The 22,082-nt window shown below is 35.5% G+C and overlaps 2 protein-coding genes across 8 annotated transcripts in view; both read left to right on the forward strand.

Moving 5' to 3' along the window:
* Window positions 1-597, forward strand: part of FAP (fibroblast activation protein alpha) — a 43,209-nt gene extending 42,612 nt beyond the window's left edge. Inside the window, exon 26 of the mRNA XM_075028569.1 lies at window positions 263-597. Within this exon, the coding sequence (XP_074884670.1) occupies window positions 263-364 (102 nt within the window). The 3' untranslated portion in view covers window positions 365-597. The remainder of the gene's footprint in view (window positions 1-262) is intronic.
* Window positions 281-20,921, forward strand: GCG (glucagon). 7 transcript variants are annotated; one of them, XM_075028572.1, is made up of 9 exons: window positions 281-450; window positions 2,620-2,759; window positions 5,248-5,432; window positions 13,496-13,596; window positions 13,993-14,154; window positions 15,050-15,103; window positions 16,720-16,857; window positions 19,028-19,171; window positions 20,191-20,921. In XM_075028572.1, the coding sequence occupies exons 4-9, from the start codon at window positions 13,499-13,501 to the stop codon at window positions 20,213-20,215; spliced, it is 621 nt and encodes a 206-aa protein (XP_074884673.1). In that variant the 5' UTR covers window positions 281-450; window positions 2,620-2,759; window positions 5,248-5,432; window positions 13,496-13,498; the 3' UTR covers window positions 20,216-20,921. The 7 variants fall into 7 exon arrangements, with proteins under 7 accessions (XP_074884673.1, XP_074884672.1, XP_074884676.1 ...); XM_075028571.1 differs by having other exon boundaries at window positions 5,248-5,417; window positions 20,191-20,920; XM_075028575.1 differs by lacking the exons at window positions 281-450; window positions 2,620-2,759; window positions 5,248-5,432 and adding an exon at window positions 4,963-5,199.
* The last annotated feature ends 1,161 nt before the right edge of the window (window positions 20,922-22,082 follow it).

Below are 22,082 nucleotides of genomic sequence, written 5' to 3' on the forward strand. Positions count from 1 at the left end.
TTTGCCTGACTTAATACAACTGACTTGTCAGTATTGAGGCAGTAATGCTTACAGAAGATTACAGAAGGTTTAGAAACTTTTTTTCAGCAAGAATGTGAATATACTGGAAACTGATGAAAAAAGATTAGCAAGTCTCTCTGTTTTCTTGAGGCATCCACTTTCTTCTATATGGTAATAAAATAAAGTTCTTGTGTTGTTTAACTATTGCAGAATTGAAAATAGAACATAGGGGGTTTATGGCTTTTTTTTTTTTCTTTTTCAGTGGTATACTGACCAAAACCATGGAATTCCAGGCCTTTCCAGCAAACATCTCTACACACATATGACCCACTTCCTCAAACAATGTTTTGCTTTGTCAGAATAAGTAGGCTATTCAGAGCATGCTAAGACATCTGATACATCTCTGGGAGAATGCAATGTGCAACAGTGCCCAGGTTATATAGTTTTCAGGTGAATTCATAACAGGAACTTTGAAATTTTAAAGTTGATGTTTACATCCATGTTTGATATTGTATATTAGCAAATGTTATGCTAATACATGTTTTGGCACATTTAACACTTGTTTGATAGAAAAAATAAAATCAGAATGTAAAATGCCATGTGCATTTATTGCCATCTTGCTTAAGTTTACATTCTGTAATCCAAAGATAGGTGGTCCACTGCAAAGGCACACTGCCAGAGGAATCTGCTTGCATTTGTTAACTACAACTGTAAAATGGGAAAGGACAAAGCAAGCAGTGCAAGTACCTAATTAACATCCTAACAAGAACCAGTTTCTCAAAACTGATTTCCAATTTCTTGGAAAGAGTCCAAGCAGGAATGGGAACACACAATATTTAAAGCTGAAGTTTGGATAATTATCGAGAATATTGAATGCTGTGTTCAAATTTTATTCAACTCTTATTTGAAACCTTGATTCTGCAGAACTCTCAGTCTTCAGGTTTAAATATGAAAGTAGGACATTCATGACAGCTGGTTTATCTCAGTCGTTTTTCTCCCTGTATTGAGAATATGTGAGCCATATTAGCCTGTTTTTAATCTCTAATCATCACCTCAGCATTCAAGTTAATCTCAATGTCATTCATCCCAGACTGGAGGGGAAGGATCAAAGGATTATGCAGGCTTTCTTTGCTTTGTTTCCCATGAAACTATTTAGGAGACTCTTTAAAAAATGCTGGAGGCTAATAATGATTGGAATACTTGTATTCTTTTGATTAGTAATTAAATCGGTCCTGTCATAATATAAGAATATGAACAAGATAATTGGCAAGACATCCATTGTAGATGAAATGATTCTCTGGTCATGTGTTTAAAAAATTCTGAGCTACCCTACTGCATAAGAACCGTGGTCTGTCTAACACAGTATCTCATCTCTGCTATTAGTCGGTGAGAGTACAAAATAACGTGAAAAAGATTGTGGAGTAGCCTTCCCACAAAGCAAGCTGTTTCCTAATGCTCAGTCAGAGATCAGTTGCTGCTTCTTTGTGGAAAAGCAAGGGGTTTCATTTGACCCTCTTGACAAAAACATGGTGTTTAGCCAAAATCATTAAAATGTGGAAGTGATTTGCTATGTAACAGCTTCCTTCGTTTTGTTAATGGCAATATCAAATCTGATTTTCCACACATGAGAACATTCTCAGACACATCTTTATGTAAATGTAGTTGCCAAGCTGTTTGTAATGGTTAAATTACACTTTGATAGGAACTCTTCAGAAAATACTCAATTAGTTCAGGTTTTTTTGGAAATGCTGCCAATTACGTGACGTTAATGAGCTTTTTGTTGGTAATGTAATTAAAATCCAACTGCTATAATGGTTAAAGGAAAAAATTATAGCTCTAAGAAAGTTAACATTAAGCAAATATGACATGAAGTGGGGCTAATTAGATGTTGATTCTATGGTCCTGTGTGCATTTGCTGCACACAACAGTAGTCTCAGTAATGTGGTTATTTTACAAATAAGGAATACAATTCAGCTGAAATTACTGAGATTTAACTCTCAATTTCTTATATTGATACAATACCACAGAAACCATTGCAAGATTGTGGTCAAAGAGAGAAAAATCAAGCTCTTATCCCAGATGCTTAAAGATTTTAGATACCTGAATATGTCAATGAGAACCTAGAGCAATTTTTAAAAAAGCATGGTATCAATCTCACATAAATATCAATGTGTTAAGTTCCCTTTACATTTCTGCACCTTTATTTTTACTTATACTTTTGAAAATCTTATAAGGTCTGGAAATTTCACCAGATAAATTGGCCCTTTGTGGATTCTTAAGTAATAAAGTGATGCAATGTTTTGTTCACACCCTGCACACAGGTCTGTAGTCAGAAGCTTCTGGAAGTATTTGGAATAAGGGACATTTCAGGAAAATGTGTCACATAAAATAACAGAAGGTACCTCTTTCCCAAGGGATGCATTAGCTGTTTCATTATTCATCTGCCCTTATGTCTGTTTCCTAAGGCAATCAGAGTACACATCTTCCAAACTGTCCACCTTTTACCTTGGCTTGTAGGAAGCAGTTGTGGGGAGAAAACATGAAAAAAATAAGTGCATCATGTTGCTTTCAGTTTTGCTTCATTGTTTCTCATATTGTTAATTTATTTGCCTTACACAGTGTTCTTGCCAAAGAATGGGAATATGTCTTCAGCAGAGTGTGACATTTACACTGAGTTGCTGGAATAATGTCTAACCTGAAACTTTATGATTGGGCAACCATGTATTTTGATGACCTGAGGGAAAATGTCCTAGGATGCTGTGAGTGTCAAAAAAACCCTCTTAAAAATATCCACAACATCAAATTGCTGGCCTGTGCTAATAACAGGTAGTGTTGCAGTCAGTCATTAGAAATGGTGCAGGGCACTTCAAACCTACCATCGCAGTACCACAGATTCACAGAACGGTTGGGGTTAGAAGGGAACTCTGGAGGTCATCTTGTCCCACCTCCCTGTTCAAGCAGGGCCACCTACAGCTGGTGGACTATGTCCAGACGGCTTTTGAGTGTCTAAAAGGACAGAGGCTCCACAACCTCCCTGGGCCTACTCTGCCAGTGCTCGGTCACCCTCACAGTAAAAAGTGTTTCCTTATGTTCAGACAGAACCTTCCATGTTTCAGTTTGTGCCTGTTGCTTCTTGTTCTGTCACTGGGCACCACGGAAAAGAGCCTGGCTACATCTACTTTACACCGTCCCTTCAGATATTTATATACAGTGAAAAATCCTCCCGAGCCTTTTCTTCTCTAGAAAGAGAACTTTTTCCATTCTGCATTGCTGTCTGCAATCACAATCCATGTTACAAGCATCACCACAAACATTCACTAGACAGTTATTTGCCCCATTCCTTTCTAAGGAATATGAATATGGTATGTAAGAGCCAACACTGGGACACAGCTTATTATGAAACTAAGAAATGATAGCTTTTGTGACAAGATTTTCTAAGCTGATGAATGAATATCTTCCAAGTTTTGCTTCTCACTTTCAGATGTTTTAGAGGATCTGTTTTTCAGAAAATGCTGAGCCCTTTCTGCTCTTCTTTTCTCTTTTGAATAAGAATCTCACACTTCAGATACCAAAAAATAACACTTCAGATAATGAAAATTAGTTTTCAAATATTTGTCATATAAACAAGGTATACAAGCCTCTGAAGATGGGACATAGTTGTTCTGAATTAAGTAGACAGGTCCTTGATAAAGACCCACAGATACAGTTGTTTACAAGTCATTTTCCACTATGAATCCTGTTTAGCTTTTAGAAAATAGAGCTGCAAAGCAAAAACTGCTTTATTCTAGGAACTGAAGTGTACATAAATAGTAGAAAACCACTGGTTCCACTCCAAACCATTCATTCACCACCTATTTTCATCGTCTACCTCATTCGTGCTGTGTGAGTTGTACATACCAATGAACATGTAATCCTCATACCTCAAATGTGGAGCCACATGCTTTGCTTCACTTAGGATTACTGCAGCTGCAAAGAAGAAAAGGCCTGAAGAGAAAACAGCACTAATAGAAAACCAAGTATAACCCCAGCCAGGCTCCAGAATATGGTTAGTGTTATACTCATTTTACTCAGATATCAAGTAAAATTCAGACTACATTCAATACTTTCCAGTTTGCCAGTCAGTTCCAATTACAAGGCACAGCTGTTTAGAACATTTTATAGAGTCATTTGAAGGCTCTATATTTAATCTGAATAATTCATAGTATTCACTAAGAGCATTTGGTATTACTTTCAATTATGAACATTGTCTTTTCAGAATGTAAAGTAACTAGTACATACTTGGCCAGATCTTCTGCCTGCGCAAATTGATGCAGCTCCATTGACTTCAAATAGAGCAATTCCAATTTATGTGAGCAGACAGTGTGGGCTACAGCATAGTTACAATAGCTCTTTTTCCTGAGGTACAAACCCATTGGCATCCTCGGCAGCTCCATGCTGTGGAAAGGCTTAGAAACCCTAAACTAATCCTCCGTTTCAGAAAGCCATTCCTGCTCTCCCAAGCTTAGCCATCGAGCTGATACATACATCTGCACACATTTGTGTGTTTGTGTATGTACACACGTACGTATGTAACATGATGCATATGCTTTATGTATGTATGTGTGTACACGTGTTCTTCCTCTATATGTTGCACTAATTCTCAGAAGGGGAATGCATGGCTCTTTTAACTGATTACCATGTAGCAAGGATTGGAAAATAAAAGGGGCTGCACAGCCCAGCCTCTGAACTCATGGTTGACAAGTTAGGGAGAGAATGCTTTCTGTGTAATGTAAGGAAGAAAAGGGTGTGGGCCTGTAGTCATACACCAAGAAACATCCTCCTCCCTCCCATGTTCTTTAGATATGTAATGGATAAAAATATAATAATATAATAGCAATAAATATGTAATGAAGAAATACATAGAAAAATGGGGGGGGGGGTGTCACTTTTTTGAAAGCATTTGTTGGGGATTTTTTTACTTCTTTGCTTTCAAAAGTCAGCAACTTCCTAATTCATTGAAATGTTCAAATCCTGACAATTTAAACTTTTTAAATTTTTTTTTCTTGTACCAGCAGTTAAAGACTTGAGAGAAACCTCCCAGAAAATTATGATATTCAGAGTAAGCTAGCCAGTTATAACAAATACATTGCTCCTATTTTTCTAAAAAGCCATGCCAACTGGAATTGTCACTGCTAGAGCATCAGGTTCAGTGTGCAGCTGGTAAGAATTGTGCTTCTTATTTTACCTCTTCTGTAACTTTCCCCACAGATTTTTTGTCCAGTGAGTGCTCTACACTGTCCTTAATAGCAGCCATTACCTGTTGCTGAGATGATGGTGCAGGAAACTCTGATCAGCTCCAAACACAGTGAACCCAAGATACAGAATTTTAATTACTCCAAGTGAATCATGAAAAACATCAAGATGAAACTTTCCTGAAGGCAGGTCACTTTCAGGTTCTGTCTCTTAGTCTGCCTCAGTAGAAGTACTGTCTCATATGTGAACTATAATATAGAGGAGAGTGAGATTGCCCTTGACTTTTGCCAAAAGGTGCCATCTAACTATTGTATTTTACAATGTGAGAGGAAAAAAACTGAGTATATATGCATGTTTCATACATTCATTACAATTTTCTACTTCTGTTTGGTAACTCGTTAGCTGTGCTCTTGAAATATATATTACTATAGAGTAAGTTATAGCAACTGTAGGTTGCATGGTTCTTGATGGCAGTTCACTTCTTTCCTGTACTTTTTATTGTCTGTATATCACTTGAAAAACAAATAATCAGTCACCTTCTAGATGCTAGATGACCTGCTAGATGATATAGCCTGTGTAACAACCTGCCCAGCCAGGTGCACTGAGCTGCTCCATCTCATATATTTTTTTCTGAAATCATCCTACTGTAAACAAGGAACTTTATCTGACACAAAAAAACAAACAGAGCTAAACAAAAGAAAAAAACTGCCTGTTTCCTGGAGGAGATGATATTGTCTTACATTCTGTATTGCCTGTTTAGAAAACTATGTATCTTTAACTCAACATGCAGTGAGATAATTGTCTGTAGCAATCCATTTCAACAACTGTGTATGTGTCATCCTGGTGTAAAAAAGGTCTAAACGGCCCTTTGATCACCATCTGCTGTCCTGTCGGGGTACTGCAGGGCTGGGCAGCCTGCCTTCTCCCGCAAGAGCTGCAGAGTTGACCAACTTCATGGAGAGTACCTTCTAATGCTCTAGTGCTGGACTTACATTTAAACTGTGATTTTGCATCCCCTTTATAATGCTCATAAAGTTTAAGTAGAAAGTAGATTTTAAAATAATTCTGAGATAAAGATGACAAAGTATCTCAATGAAATCAGCACTTCATGAAAATAAGTAGGTTTGGGGTATAATTGTTTCCTGACTTATTTTGGCTCCTTTGGTACCATGTCTTAGATGTTACACAGTTGTTTGCCTAGAGAAGGTTGGTATATGGAGATGGTAATTCCGGTCATTTCAAACAAAAAAAAATCTGAAAAGCCAAGTTTGATACATATGTATGAAAGTTTGTATATCCTATGCCAATCAATGACTGGGAATCCATGCCTTTGAATGGATGTGAAAAATACAATTAGGAGGAGGAAGAAAGAGGACATGGGGAAGAGAACATGTGGAAAAGATGGGAAAAGAAGTAGTAATTAAAAAGGAGAATAACAAAAAGGCAAAATAAGGCTCTCAGAAATGACTGAAGGTACAAACAGAAGGCAATGACGAGAGGGACAGAAGCTGTGCTCTTAAGTTTTCAGTAGCACCATTAGTAGACACTTGCATTGTAGCTAAAAATGACAAAAATGGACCATGACTCTCAGTAGATGGATCCAAGAGCAGAGAAAAATTATACTAACACCAAAAATATATTTAAAATTGATTATGTGGACTATGTAGTGAGACTTAATGTTTCCCTAAACCCATACTGTGGTACCACAGCAATGTATTTAGGATAGAAGTCTAGGAAGGATCCATTAAATTTTGTTTGCCACTGTAACACTAGGGTTATTAAGTTTATACACTGCCTCAATTGTATCATATGGGCTATACCAATCTGGTTGTGGTCAGCCAGCAGAAAATAAACTCACTGAAGAAAATTCTTTGCTGGCTTCATGGAGTATTGTTAGGGGAAATAAGAGAGTTTGCTGTAATGTGTATGCTCTGTACCACAAATTAGACCATGGGCCACTCCAGACTGGAGCACAGGCTGTCGTTAATGTTGAGTGAGATGTCCACTGAGATTCCAGACCCTTCCCTCTACTGAGCAGAACTGAAACTCAAGGTGGAGTCCTTCATATTTAATGTGTCTCCTGGACTGCCTGGCACCTTACATATGTAATAATCACATTTCATTTTTGTGCCCTTTTGCATTTTACAAAGGATTATCATGACGTATGAAGAAGTCCATAAAGGAAAACTTCGGAACTTTCTTGGAGGGGGATATCTCACTTGTTGCTTCATAGGAGGATAAAAGACCCATATTCCTGACTGGCAGATTTTTTCAGCTGCCAGGGCCATTGACAAACTTTCTGTCAATCTCTCCTACCTGTAGTCACCAGATGGCTTAACATAGTCTTCTTTGGCAATGCTGCCTCACCACAGCTATGAAATTGCCCCTGTTACTGGATGGTTTAGGACCTTGACAATAGTTGCATAGAACATACACAGCTACAAAGCTCAAATCTGGTTTGGATTTTGGATTTTTTTTCTTTGTAGGGAATGGAGACATGACCAAAAGTCTTATCTTGCCTAAATCTGTAGGCCACAGTGTGAAACTCAATTTATAATGAATGTTTGCCATACAGTTCTCCCGTAAGTATGAATTTTCATAGAAAAGAATTTACAAAGTTAGCATTTTACAACTAAGGTAATCAAATATTTTTGTTAAATTTGACCTGTGCTAGGCTTTTCGTAGTGGGTAGCCATCACTGCAGCACTTCACATCTCTCCACATTCATTATATTGGCACAAGATTACTTGAAGAATCGTTCACGGCTTTGGGGAAGTCATGTTAGTTATTGTTAACAGTGTATTAAATTTATAAACCTTGATTTAAAATTGATAGGTGAAGTTGATGTTATTGATGTCAACAAGACCAGGATTCTAAATGTTAAATGTGGCAAATCAGAATTTGGAGAAATTGCTGCCTTAATCCCAGGCACCTTTAGCCCACTCTTTGTCATCCTAATGCCCTTCTGTTTGATATTTACTTCTTTGGACATTGCTACCTCACTCCTTTTGCAAATCCATGTTAGCATTGATGTCATAAAGTAAGCAGAATGAATGTGTGAAATTGCTTGTAAAATTATCAAATGAAATGAATAGCAAATATGATGACTTTTTTTTTTAAGTTGAATAAGGAAACTGTCAGCAATGATGCACTCTCGTAATGCTTACTAGAGCTGAACAGTATATATATAAGTCTGTGCAAAAGAGGCAGCTAGGCAGATCTCAGGATCCTCAAGGCTTGCCATAGTTCCAGAAGAGAGAGTAGCAGGTCTTTCTACAACTGCTACATATCACTTCAAAGTATAAAAAGGTAAGATTTATATGAACTACCAGTACAATTTGTTTGAGAAAACTGAGTGCATTGTCTGAATTGTATTGCCCAAAGTTTGCAATAGAGGTGCGGCAAATTGGTGTTTTCTTCTGTGGTTGTACTCACCCATGTCTGCAGTTAATGACATCATCATTTAAATCTTTTAATGTATTGAATTAGTTCAACAGAGAATGATCTGAAAAAGGGAAATCAACTGTTTGGGTTGCAGAAGCAATTGAGAGAAGGAAGATTAGCCATGAGAACATGAAAGTCATGCATTGTAGAAAGCATTTAAATGTGAGATACATAATTACTGATTTTTGTATTTTTATCTCCTTTAGTATCTTCTCTAGAGATATTTAATGAATGTGATTTTTGAAATATTCACTCCTTATAGATACTGCCTAATTAAGAATCAATGGGGATTAAATTAGCAGAATGCAAACAAATTAAGTGGGTTTATATAGACACTGATTTAAAGCTGTCCAAGGCAGATTGTCACTCCATCACCCTACAGATTGCCACTCCACTGCCCTACCTTTAGATTATTTTGTCCAAGCAACTATTTTTTTCATATCACTGTAAGATCTGAAAAGGAAATTACATAGCACAAAAGTGAAAATTAAAGCCTTTCAATAGTTATTGTGATTATTGTATAAAATTTAATTTAGTCTTCCATCCTACTATGGATTTCCTTAGACTAGAACCATTATATTTTACAGAATTTTCCACCAGGCATTACAGCGTGGTAGGTAAATTAGATATAAAGTACATCTACCTGAAAAAGTAATATATTTATTATTAGAAATAAATGCTATTTGCAAACAGTTTCATGTCAATAGAAATCTGTATTATTCATTCATGCCTTTTCATAGGAAAATATTCCCTTAACTATTGTAACTGCATAATTTGTATTTTTAAACTGGAGATACAAATCAGACCTTTGAAAGATTCTTTTTTGAAAACTCAATGAAATTAAGCTAGTTAAAATTGCACATAGGTACAAAAGACCTCTGCAGTAATATATATTGGAAAAACTAGCAAAAACATGTTGATCAAAGAAATAATATTCCAGTAAGTTTCCGATCAAGATTTGAGAGACATATTTCTAACATACTTTCTGGTGGTTCAAAGTAAGATGTGTTAATTTTTCATCTCCAATCAGAAAGAAATTAAAACATTTCCATTAGTCTATTATGCATATGAACAAAAATATTTTGTGTAAGATTAGCCTTAATTTTCCTGCACCTTGACAATAAGATTGCACAGATTTTAGCAGTATCTACTGGTGACCTTAATAACTTAGAGCAAATAAAACCTTTCTTCTGATTGGGAAATTAATTGATTAGCAGGAATAAACTAAACAAATATTATTTTGCTGATCATCTCTTTTTCTTTACAAAACAAGTTTGTGTTCCCAAGGATAAAATAGAAATTTCTTCTTTAAAAACTGTAGCTTCTTTAACTTGTTGAAAACTGCTGTTGCTGGTTTGGGTTACCAATAGGAAGTACTAAATGTTGAACAGACAAAATTGATTCTAATTTTTAAAAGAACATGTTGGACAGAAGTTCAATAGCTTTTGAAAGTACTTATTTTATTAATAAGGATTCTCTTACTTGAAATTTGTATTCATTTCAAAAAACTGCATTTATGCATCTTTCTTTTTAGTAATGTCCCCAGATTTTGATTCTGAAAAACTTAGAAAGAAGGTAAAACTGCATTTAACTTTAAACATATTCTTAAGGCATAAAGTAGCCAGTGGGACTGTTCACATCTGAAAGCTCTATAGGACTGACGCATAAGAGTTAGACCCAAGATATATTGAAATCATCAAAAATCTGTTTACTGACTACAGGAGGCTTTGAATTTGTTTTTTTCATAAAAGTTTTATACAAAAGAATAGCTTTTGGTATCTGATATTGCTATAAGGAGGCTGCATTAATGACTAGACTATTTCTTTCATTCCACCTCAGTGCTTTAGGTTTATGTCTAATCTGTATCATGGTTTAACAAAGCTACAGGCAGCTGTAAACTATTTTTCTTTAGTTTTTCAGGTTAAGTAAAAGTATACCAAACTGCTAGCATACCATTAAGCAGGGCAAATTTACTTATGTATGGTGCAATAGCCAGACTTTATTCGGTGTCTAGGTTAACTCATTTACAGTTGTACCAGCTAGCATGGGGGTCACTACATTACAATCAAGCCATTTTTTTGTCCACAGCAGAGTCATCTCCCAAAGAATAGGCAGAGTTTTTGTTCCAGCCTATGAAATGTGAAATTGTGCATTCTTTGAGATAAGCATTGGATGTCAGTGTTGCACCACGAAATTACAGCTCCAAATGAAACAGTGTAAAGTTCAATACTATAGTTAGGGTTACAATAGGACTGACTACATGGCCACCACGGTATTTATTGGTACTATAGCAGAAAATGTGCAAGTGTAGAAATCAAATGTCATATATCAGGACATACAGAAGGCAGAAAAGAGTCTCCATACATGCTGATGAAAAAATGAGCAACACTGACAGTGGCTTCTGGTGGAGAGAAGGAAATTGACTCCATTGCTTAATAGTACAATCCACCAGAAAATCTTATATTCCATTTCTTTTCATGGTTTTGATTAAGATTTGATTAAGACTTTGATTGCCTTAAATATTTTGATACTGACACTGAGGTATTCTAGTAAAATATTTATATTATTCATCAAGATTTTCTTAAAAATTAGGCCTTACAAAGTACCAGAAGCAATACATTCTTCTTAACGATAAGTAAATTCCTGCCAACAGTCAAGCTTTGCGTCTCCAACTATAAGTTATTTTATAATAAAAGGAAGAAAGAGATTTCATAAAAAATCTGCTCTGAAACTGGGCAGACTACTGGCGCAGAATAGAAGTCTTACAGCAGTAAGTTTTTTGATGCAGAAGTTTACTTTTTCAGAGATGTTCATATAGCCCCACCCATCCCCCATTCGCACTGCTTAGTGCAGAGCCAACTCTAAATCTCAAGACAGAGTAATCTGCACCTTCTCTACACATCATTCCTTCATAACTTTCTTATGGCTTCCTCCAGGCCATAGTATATTTAAATTCAGCCTACTGTGACAAGGCATTAAAATAGAGAATAGATATGTTTTCACTGAGACTGCCTTATTTTATAAATTATTGAATTTCAATAAATAACTCCTCCATTAGAGCCAGAGGAGTTTGGTGGAGATTATTAGTGGAGAGGGTGGTTTTTCCTGGGTCTTACCTTGCCAGCTACCACTTTACTTCAATGCACTCATCTTTCCTATCTCCCCTTGTTTTTCAGACTGTAACATAAACCTCCATAGGAAAGTGTCATGGATGACAGAAGAGGTCTTTCAAATACACAAATATCAGTTCAAGTACATGATGAAATTATTTCCAGTGACATTTTGCTGATGTGAACTCATTGCAACTTCTGTTGCTTTACAGCAGATTAAAATTGTGATCCACACTGATTAAATTTAAAGTTAGAACAAACGAGCATTCAGCCATTGAATGAATGGCATGCTCAATTTTTTGTCAAGGTCAAAAGTACATAACCAAATTTTAAAATCTTTTCCTTTTCTATACATTCATTCCATAAATTAAAGTGATCCAAAATAATTACAAATAAACAATATATACTAGTTGATTTTGTAAGTAGATTTCCTCTCATTTCCTGTTTATGCAAAGCACTTTTGAGTCTATTAGCCATTAGCTGCTCATAGTCCCTTTTGCATAGAGTTTTGTGAGCCTAAAGTGAATAGCATTTCTTTGTTCAGCAGAGTTTGTCCTATAGGGGATCACGTGTCAATAGACTAATACTACTACAGTAAATAATGAAAATTGTAGCACACATAATTAGGGGATTAGAGAATGCCTTATTCCCATTGGTAACTATTCACTAAAAGTTAGAACTGTACTACTTGCATAAGTAAACCAGTCATTAATGCAAGTAAGGGAATCACAGATTGGCTGTGGATCACCAAAGTATTTGTACAGACTGTAATACTCTAGTTTACATTGAGTAATCTCACATTAAAGTCAGTGAGACTGGTCGAAGTTATTCCAGTGTGTGTGATGAAGACACATGTAATAATGTAGCCATTTCTGTTACATGGTTGAAGCCAACAGAATGACCTGTAACAGTAAGAATTACATCTGGGAGACAATGTTTTCTGCTTTGGTTTACCATTAATATGAACTATATACCCCACATCTTGTATATCCCATATAGTCCCATAATGGAAGCCCTTAAGCTGAAATAAAGTATCATGTCAATAGTGCAACAAGCAAAACTTGACATATCATGTCATTAATTGAACACATGCCAGTGTGTGGTTTGGTGGTTGGTTTTTTCCTAAGGTGTCACACCTATTCATAAGTCATCATTAAGTCCAGAGGCCTACTGCTGCAATGTCTGTTATTTAAAAAAAAAAAAAATTTAAAAGGAGGGTGGAGGGCCAGAAGGAAAGAATGGAGAGGTGCTAATGTGACAGTATTCTTGACAGATTTGCTTTATCTTTTGTCTAGTGAATGAGCTGGAAAAAATAAAAGTCACACCAATACCCTAGTTTTGCAATAAAACAATATTGTATAAACAGATCTAATGTTTGCCATCAGCAGTACACAGAACAAAGGAGATACAGACCTTTATCTTCGTATTACTGAAGAAAGTGAGGATGCAGTTGCTCTCAGCTCACCTTGCATTCTAGAATAGAGACTAGAGCCTAAAGACTAGAAAAGTCTATAGAAAAGACTATGCCTTTTGAATGCCTACCCAAGGCACTACAGTTTCCATCCACTGGACATGGACCTTGTCCTCACAGGTTCTCAATATCATCAAGTTTAGATCAGCATTAAGGATGTCTCTTTTCAATGTAATTGATTCAGACATATGTAAAGATGATTACATTTTTCTTTGTTGCCATATTTCTGTTTTGACAGGCAATGAAAATGAAAAGTGTTTATTTTATTGCTGGGCTTCTTTTAATGATAGTTCAAGGCAGCTGGCAAAATCCTCTTCAGGATACAGAGGAGAAATCAAGGTAAATTCGTTAGATCAAACTTCTAGAAACATTTGGCATGAACTTTGTTTTCTTATAGTTTGAAGCAAAACATACTGTGACTTAAAGATAGTTTTTTTGTATACTATTACACAGTACTTAATCTACCATTGGAATTGGCAAAAGGTTTTCATATTGCAAAGGATAGCATAGAAGTTTTTGGTATTACAAATAGCTGCTTTAGTTACCTAAGAAGACCTTGTAATTGTGCAGTATCCAATCCGTTATGTTGATTCATTTTACTAGGCAGCTAGTGATCAATATGCCACTTGCTTTTACTTTGTGAGAGTCTAAAACAGTATTTTTAAAAGAAAAGTCAATGCACCTGTAGAATGTACTATAACCACTGCCAATTAACAAGTTATAAACTTTTCACAGATCATTCAAAGCTTCCCAGTCTGAACCATTAGATGAATCTAGACAGCTGAATGAAGTGAAACGTCACTCACAAGGCACATTCACCAGTGATTACAGCAAGTACTTGGACACTAGACGAGCTCAGGACTTTGTGCAATGGTTAATGAGCACTAAAAGAAATGGGTAAGCATTTTGGTCACATTGCTATAGATCTCCACATACAGAAACAGCCAAAAATCTAGCTGAATTCAGTTTCTTAATTTCAGCTTCCCATCACAGACCATGCATAACCCTCCAATAAGTAAAGTACTTAAGGAAAAATTATATATAATTTAATAATATATATATTCATATAATTTAATAATATATAATTTATAATAGATACACACAATTAATATGTTATTAAAAATGGGGAATATATGCAAAATCAGTCAAAAGTATTTGGATAAATCAAGTGTAGTATCAGTGTATTAGCTGATATGCCATCTAAAAAGACTATCTCAGCTTCTTTGGGACAGATTGTTTCAGTGAATGAATTAAGTTCAATAGGAATAAGATATATAAATACAATTTGAACATCTGGGCCATTGGGCCTTAATAAAACTTTCCTATCTATGGGTACTCTAATCTTGAAGTTTCATTTGTGAAAAGGGAGCTAAGGTTTAAGTTTTGTTGACCACTGGATACTTTACTGGTATCACAAGTATAATGTTAAGGCATGAGTTGGCATGTTTTTTGAAAATACAAGCTTTGATTAAATACAAGCTACCAAGCTGAGAGCAAGAATAATGTAAAAGCATGTAAGTCTATGCCCTGTGTTCTAGAGAAGGTATTTCCACAGAATTCAAAAATCTCTTATATTAATGCTTTTAAATCCCTATGGAAGTCTTTAAAGTAATTATTTCCAGATATTGTATTAACTTAAATTTATAAGCCCAAAATTATTTGCAATATTCATCTATCGGTCATGGTTGTTTATCATAATATTTAAATAATAACCAATAAAGTCTTATCAGTTTATGCATGCTCTGCAATGTACTGGCAATAATGATCTAATGACTGTGGAATTCCACTGCAGCCAACAAGGACAGGAGGACAAAGAAAATGACAAAATCCTGGACCAGCTCTCAAGGTATTCTAGTTGCCACAACTTGTTACTCAAAACCAGTTTGAGCTCATTTTATGTTAAACAAGAAAGAAAACTAGTATTCTTTACAATGTTACCATAACCCAAAAAATACCTATCAAAAGAAATTATCTCGCACCTACTTTTCACAAGGAAAGAGGAAATGCCTCTATGTTATTTACTCCTGTACCTGTGTTCGATAGCTGTGTGCAATGGCTTCAAGGAATGCAACAGGATGAGAATAGATTTCAGGAAAGGACATTCCAAGTAATAAAGGAGAGTAGAGAATAAGATAAAAAGAAAAACTTGGTATAGGAAAAGGCTGAAGAAAAAAAAAAAACTATTATGTTGAGGAAAAGAAAACCAGTGAGAAGACTAATGAAAGGAAAATGGCCAGGCACCAATTTGCAGAGAGCTGATAAAACATGATACAATGCTCAGCCCTAAGCACTCAGTCCCATGTTACATAAACCACTCATTACAGGAAAGGAGAGCACAAGACCTGCTGGAGGCCGGAATTTTGTTTCTTGACAATGTTTTTGGGACGGGGTTGGGAAGTTGGAAATTTGAAACAAATAAAACAAAACCCCAGTGTTTTTGCAAAACAGATTGACATACCTATATTCGTTCTTCTTTTTGTCAGAAATTTCAAAGAGGATAGCCCGGATCACGAAGATCCTTCCATTCAAAACACAGTCAATATCAGTAACAAATCTGTAATAAAGTTTCTGCTTCAATGAAACAGCATATCTCAACAAAATTAATGTTTCATCATAATGTTCCAAACAACTTTAGTTAGCATGCTGATGAAGAGTGCAGATGGTACTAAATTAGGAGGAATGGTGAAATCCCAAGAAGATAAAAAATAATAGAAAGAGCTAGAAGCCCTGAAAATTGGGTGGAAATTAGCAAATTCTGAAATAGAAATGCTAGGGAACTTGTTTGTGGAAAATTTTCCATAATATGTCTACTTCTCAGTGCAGCTTGCCTTACTAAGGGGCACTGTGACATAATTTTGTGCTATATCAGAGAAAGAAGCGCAATAAGGTATAGGGAGGGAGAAGGAAATCGTCTTTCTCTATTAGGCTGAGAAGATGACCAGGCTTGAAATTGTTCCAAGATTATCACTTGATCAGAATGATGATTAAAAGGGTGTTCACAAAACAATTCAAAATGTAAATTCAAAAGGAATTAAGTCTGAACAGTTTGGCTAAGAAATAAAGAAGATGAATGTAGGAGGAGTGGCTTAATGGAAATTTTTAGGTTAACACAAGAGGTAACAAGAAATATGTCTGTAGAATACAATACAGTTTGTTGATCATAGCTAATTGATTAATCTAGCAGACCATTCCAATGCAGCTATATTTGCTTTCAGCACCTGATTTGATTTGTTCAGAACTAGTTCAGGCATCTCTGCACAAAACTGTATTGCATAGCACAGACAATGCCTTCAGAACTGAAAGATATCAAGAAAAAAATATCAAGGGTAATTTGAGAAGCAAAAAAACCCCTCTCCCTAATAGGAAATGCTAGTCTGGTGGGTGGGAAATAGAAATCAATAAAGGTTGAAAAAAAATTAAGTCATTATGCAGCCTGCTTCTAGAGTATTGCTCTTCTTTCAGCAATGCGATCTCCAAACGTCATGCTGAATTCGAGAGACATGCTGAAGGCACCTACACCAGTGATATCACCTCCTATTTGGAAGGTCAAGCTGCCAAAGAGTTCATTGCTTGGTTAGTGAACGGACGAGGAAGAAGAGAGTAAGAATCCATCCATTCCTATTATTAAATTTTGCCTTGCTTTTGAGGTTAGAAATCAACTCTGATGAAACCTTGATGTGTTTTTGATCATTCTTGCTGTACTTCATGTTTTTCTTTTGTAATAGAAGATATTCTGTGGGTGTTAGACTACCACTTTAAATTATTAAGTTCAAATACAGATTAAAACAAACCTGTTCACTATGCTGTTACACTCTAAAAGGTCAAGTTATATTTAAGCTGAATATATTTAAAACTAAACCAAGCATTCCTCTACCACCTTTCCCCCTTCACATAACATTGCTTACAGTCTCCTTAACTATCATTGAAATGATTCAAGTCAGTGTCATCTTAAATTACTTTCTCTTTTTTTCCTTTTCACAGTCAATCTTTTCTTCTGCAATATTTCCAAGATTAAATTTGTACCAATGTCATCAGCTGTACTCTCTGTGCTGGTGATCTTTCCCAGCAGTAACTGATGACCTCTTTGCCTCTTCCCATGCCCCCAGAGTCTCCCCAAGTTGCTGCTGCCAAAATAACGACAATTTCCTACAACTGTGACTTATTTTCCTTTTTAAGACACCTCTACTTCTTTTGCTATTGTTCACAGTTTCCTGCACACCGTGCTCCACTGTTTTGACCTACCTATGTCTCTGATTTTTTCCATTAATATCATGTTCTCCACATACTCATTGCAGATTTCTCAAGCCTATTCACTTCATCTATTCACTCATGACTTTACATCTTTTTTTATGAGAGTCTTACACTTAGAAAGGCCTTACCTTCAGTCTCTGCAGTCACCTTCTATCTCATCATATTTCCAACTCTGCATGTGTAGGGGCTACACAATGCACATGCCACTCCACACCTTTTAACTGTTCTGTACTTATTTATGCCTTTAGACTGTAAGCTCTTCGGGGCAGGGATTTCAGTTCATCCTCTGATTATATATGCTACCAGCTGTAAAGTACTATGTAAGTCTCTCACACTATATAAAAATAATAAATAACAATAACAATAAAATATAATCTGTAAGACAAGATTGTGTGTTGTAGTCAAGGAAGACTAAATAGGTAAAAGTAAATTTTGTAAATAATGACAATTGCCTGAAAAAACAGAGTTAAATAAATGAGGTCAGCTATATAGAGAAGGGAAAGGCTGTTGCCACTTCATAGTGATGTTCAGATTTGCAGTTGTTTTTCTGTCATTTTTTATTTTCATGAGCAGAAATAGGGTATTTCAGTATCTGTAAGAGACAGAGATTACAACCTAGGTGTGATGAGCTAAGCTTAGAAACCTAGATGGATAATTAAATGCAGACTACCCTTCTGCTTTCCAATATTTAGTATTACTTGTGGTCGAACTTATATATAGCCTTCCCTGAAATTATTGCATGAAAAGAACCAGTCTGCCTGTCATTGATCCCAGAGCACAGCATGCTTCTGTGTCAGCCCACCTTAAAGGAATTCATTAAAATCGTCCTGGTTTTGATGGGAGGAAACAAGAGAGGAAAGGTTTCTAAACCAGGCCCTTGGCATAATGGTATTCGAATGGTCAAAAAATGATAGAGCAAGAATGAGGATCTGATTCCAAATATAAAATGCTATTGTACAGAAAACAAGCACATAGATTTTATACAGGTGTTGTAATTGAGTTATTCTAAGCCCCCCCAAAAGTTGCTGTTCTTAATATCTAAATACTTATGCAATCTAATTGTAAGTATATAACTAGGGTGTAAGTCCAATTAAAACAGAAAAAACGTATGAAAATTTGACTATGTTTTAGTAGTGATATTTCTTAAATAGCAATTCTTAGTAAATCTACTTTGAGTTTCATTGATGTCTAGTCTACTTGGCACAGACATTACAGACTGAGATATGTTTTTGCTTGTATGGCTTTTCCAAAAAATGCTAGAAAGGAATTTAGACTCACGTGAAGTAACAGTCCTCATCTGGTAAAGGGAGACTTCCATGTTTTATTCTGTTGTTAAAATAATGCCTCAAAAGATATTCTGATATACATCGAACTGTACTGAGCCATAACATCATGCTCAACGCTTAACTGCTTAAAATCACTGGAAATGTGCAGTGTATTAGAATCCTGTAATGAGGCCCTTTTAAACAGTTTGTTTATTTTGATCTGCAAATTGTTTGATAATTTCTTCCCTTTAAAGTTTCCCAGAAAAAGCTCTTGTAGCTGAAGAAATGGGCCGAAGACATGCAGATGGCACTTTCACAAGTGATATCAACAAAGTCCTTGATGACATGGCTGCCAAAGAGTTCCTAAAATGGCTGATTAACACAAAAGTTACTCAAAGGTGCCTGAATTTTTATTGTGTTATTCTTAATATACTGGAGTTATAAATGTATTTGTCACACATAGGGAAAATATTGCTAATTTTTCTCTTAACTATTGACATCTCTCTAACTGTGTTACAAACTTTATTACAGACAGTACTGAACAATGATAAGACACTAAACAGAACTCATTCCAAATATAATTTGTATTTTGTATCAGTGGTAAACCTATTTAATAGTTTCCTATTTAAATTGAGGGGAGTTTTGTTACTGAAGGTTACCAGAAGTGAGGTTATATTAAATTATTGAAAAATAAAACTTTCCTTTGCATGGGCATTATAAGATAAGAAATTTTTATTGGTAAAATTACACCAATTTGATTATTTCTTTCAAGACCGTGATGTAAAACAGTGCCTTAAATTGTGGCTTGTCATTAGGCAATAGGGTACTGTAATCTGAGCTCCTGATAGCTAACTATTTAAGAACCCTGCTTTAGCTTGCCTGTATATAGGCAAATCCTGTTGGAATTGCAACATTTTCTACCTGAGCTCTGTGAGCAGGTTAATATTTAAGAATTATTTGTAAACATTAACAAAGCGTTTCAAAAATAATAAAATGCCAAATCAAGGCTCATGTGAGTGGTCAGATTTTTTAAAATGTTGGATGTCCACTCTGTAAAAATGAATTACTTCTAGTCTTTTGACTACTGAAGCACCCAAAATGACTAGTTGATCTTGGAAATCTGAAAAAAAACATTGTCTCAAAAAATTTAGAAGCTATAGGTAAAGTACAGTTTTTATTAACATTTTAATATTTTTGTGTTTGTAGTTCAGTTTTGAAACAAACAATCTATTAGAAACTATTAAAAACCTTTTCCTTTAGGAATAATTGTTTTCAATCTGTTATTAGACAGAGGCATTGAGGGGTCTGTGGAACTAACATCTGCTAACTCTTAAACAGAAAAAATACGTTCCACACATATTTCATAAATCTTGGGAGATTTATAATATGTCCTAATTGCTGCTGCTTTCTTTTACAGGGACCTTTTGGGAGAATACCAGTAAAAATGCAGAATAAAAATGGGATAAATGAAGATCTTCATTGCATCAACTGCCAGTTATTAAGAGATTCTGAAATCTGTATTCTGTCATTTACATTGGGTGTAACAAAGCTATGTCACCTTGCATGCCAGGAAATAATTGTACTATAGTGTTGCCAAAGGTTTATATATGGAAAACTTATTGTCTAAGGGATGGTTATCTTAACAGCTTTAAGACTATGAAAGTTCCATATCTTCATATTTTCCATTTATTAGGACTGAAGTAACTCCATTTATATTTAATGATAAAATTATTTTTCTAAAAAGTTGACTTCTACACACAAAGGATTCAATCACCAATTATATGTGTTATTTGTAAGGGGCTGGCAGTTACAAATGCCTGAGAAGTGAATATCCCTCTTAAAACCTTTGTTATAAAAAGGCTAAGCTTTAAGGATATTAAATGATAGCCTTAAATAAATTTTTTCAAGCTTCTTTTCTGTTGACTTTTCATGTGTATATCACTTGTGCCTCTTTGCACTCCATTTCATTTTATTCTAATACTGTAGTGTCACTGAGATCTTAGAGTGGTTTGTTTGGAATGATAAAACAAACTCAATATTTTGTTTTGTCACATTTTCTCCATAATAATTCTCAGAAAAGAACTATCTGAACTTTGAATTATCTTTAGTTGAAAAAGAAATCATGTAAGATGAAGCCAGAGGGGGAAACAAGACTTAACAGACAAGTATTCTTCATTAGCATAAATTCTTGTTTCTCAGCAAAAGCAGGAGGACAGCTTTGAAAAACATTAAGTACAATATACTCCATTAGTAGTGGAAACTGCCACATAGCGTCTTCAAATTTCATAAGATCGCCAAGTAAAGCCAACTCAAATGGCCCTGGGGTCACTCTAATCTGTGTTGTATTCTTTTCTTCCTTCTTCCTCTGAGAACCGCTTTGTCCATCAACTCTTGCATCTAGCAACATTCTACTGTAACTTACAAGCATAACTGTCATTTCAGTAATCTGTACCTTCTCCATTATGGTGACAGAACATTTTGCTTGCAGATCTCAGTGTTTCTAGCAACTCAAACTGTTATACTCTCAGCTGGCCAGGGCACGGTTTTTTAGGTATGGTAGTAGCTGCAACTCTCAAGTAGCCACAGGTGGTTATGTACCTCTTCTGATGACTCCCTGAGCCCCCTTTTCTCCCCTTGCTATAACAGCAATATGCCAGGTATCTATATTAAAATGTCCGAAAGGGCAAGTGGTTTAAGAGAAAGCCAAATGGGCTTAGCAAGTATCTAGTAGAAGTTGATGTGAAGCAGGAGCATTGTTGAATCAGAATTAGCACCGGTAACTTTTGCTAGGAATAACTAGTATTGTTTTGTGTCTTATTTGTTTTTCAAAGGCATCTGAAACTTTCACTGATGGTCTAAAATTTCTGGAAAAATAACATTAGATTGTCCTCCCAAAATGCTACAGGAACCAGTATTCTTTGATTTCAGATCAGGACTGATCATACCCAACTTGGCATCTAGAACAGCTCCTTCACAGCAACAGAAAGCTGTTTTAACTTTCCAACTTTAAACAACTCAGTAGAACTTTGCACTAAAAAAAACCACCATAGCATCCAAAATACCACTGGAGATTAAAAAAAAGGTGGGGGGGGGGGGGGAAGAATGTATACATATTTGTTGTTTGTTTAATCCCATTTGTACACAGTGCTTTGGTTCCAAGTGCTTCCGGAGCTGAAAAAGATTCAGTTATACACAGTTGGATCCACATGGTCCAGGCTGAAATGGTACAAACAGCTAACTCTTCTGTTTCCATAGATTGAGCAACTGTCTTTAAAATGTTTTATTCCACTATGTCCAGGATATTTAGTG

The sequence above is a fragment of the Buteo buteo genome, chromosome 5 (assembly GCF_964188355.1).
Source record: "Buteo buteo chromosome 5, bButBut1.hap1.1, whole genome shotgun sequence".
In the NCBI taxonomy this organism is placed as follows: Eukaryota; Metazoa; Chordata; class Aves; order Accipitriformes; family Accipitridae; genus Buteo; species Buteo buteo.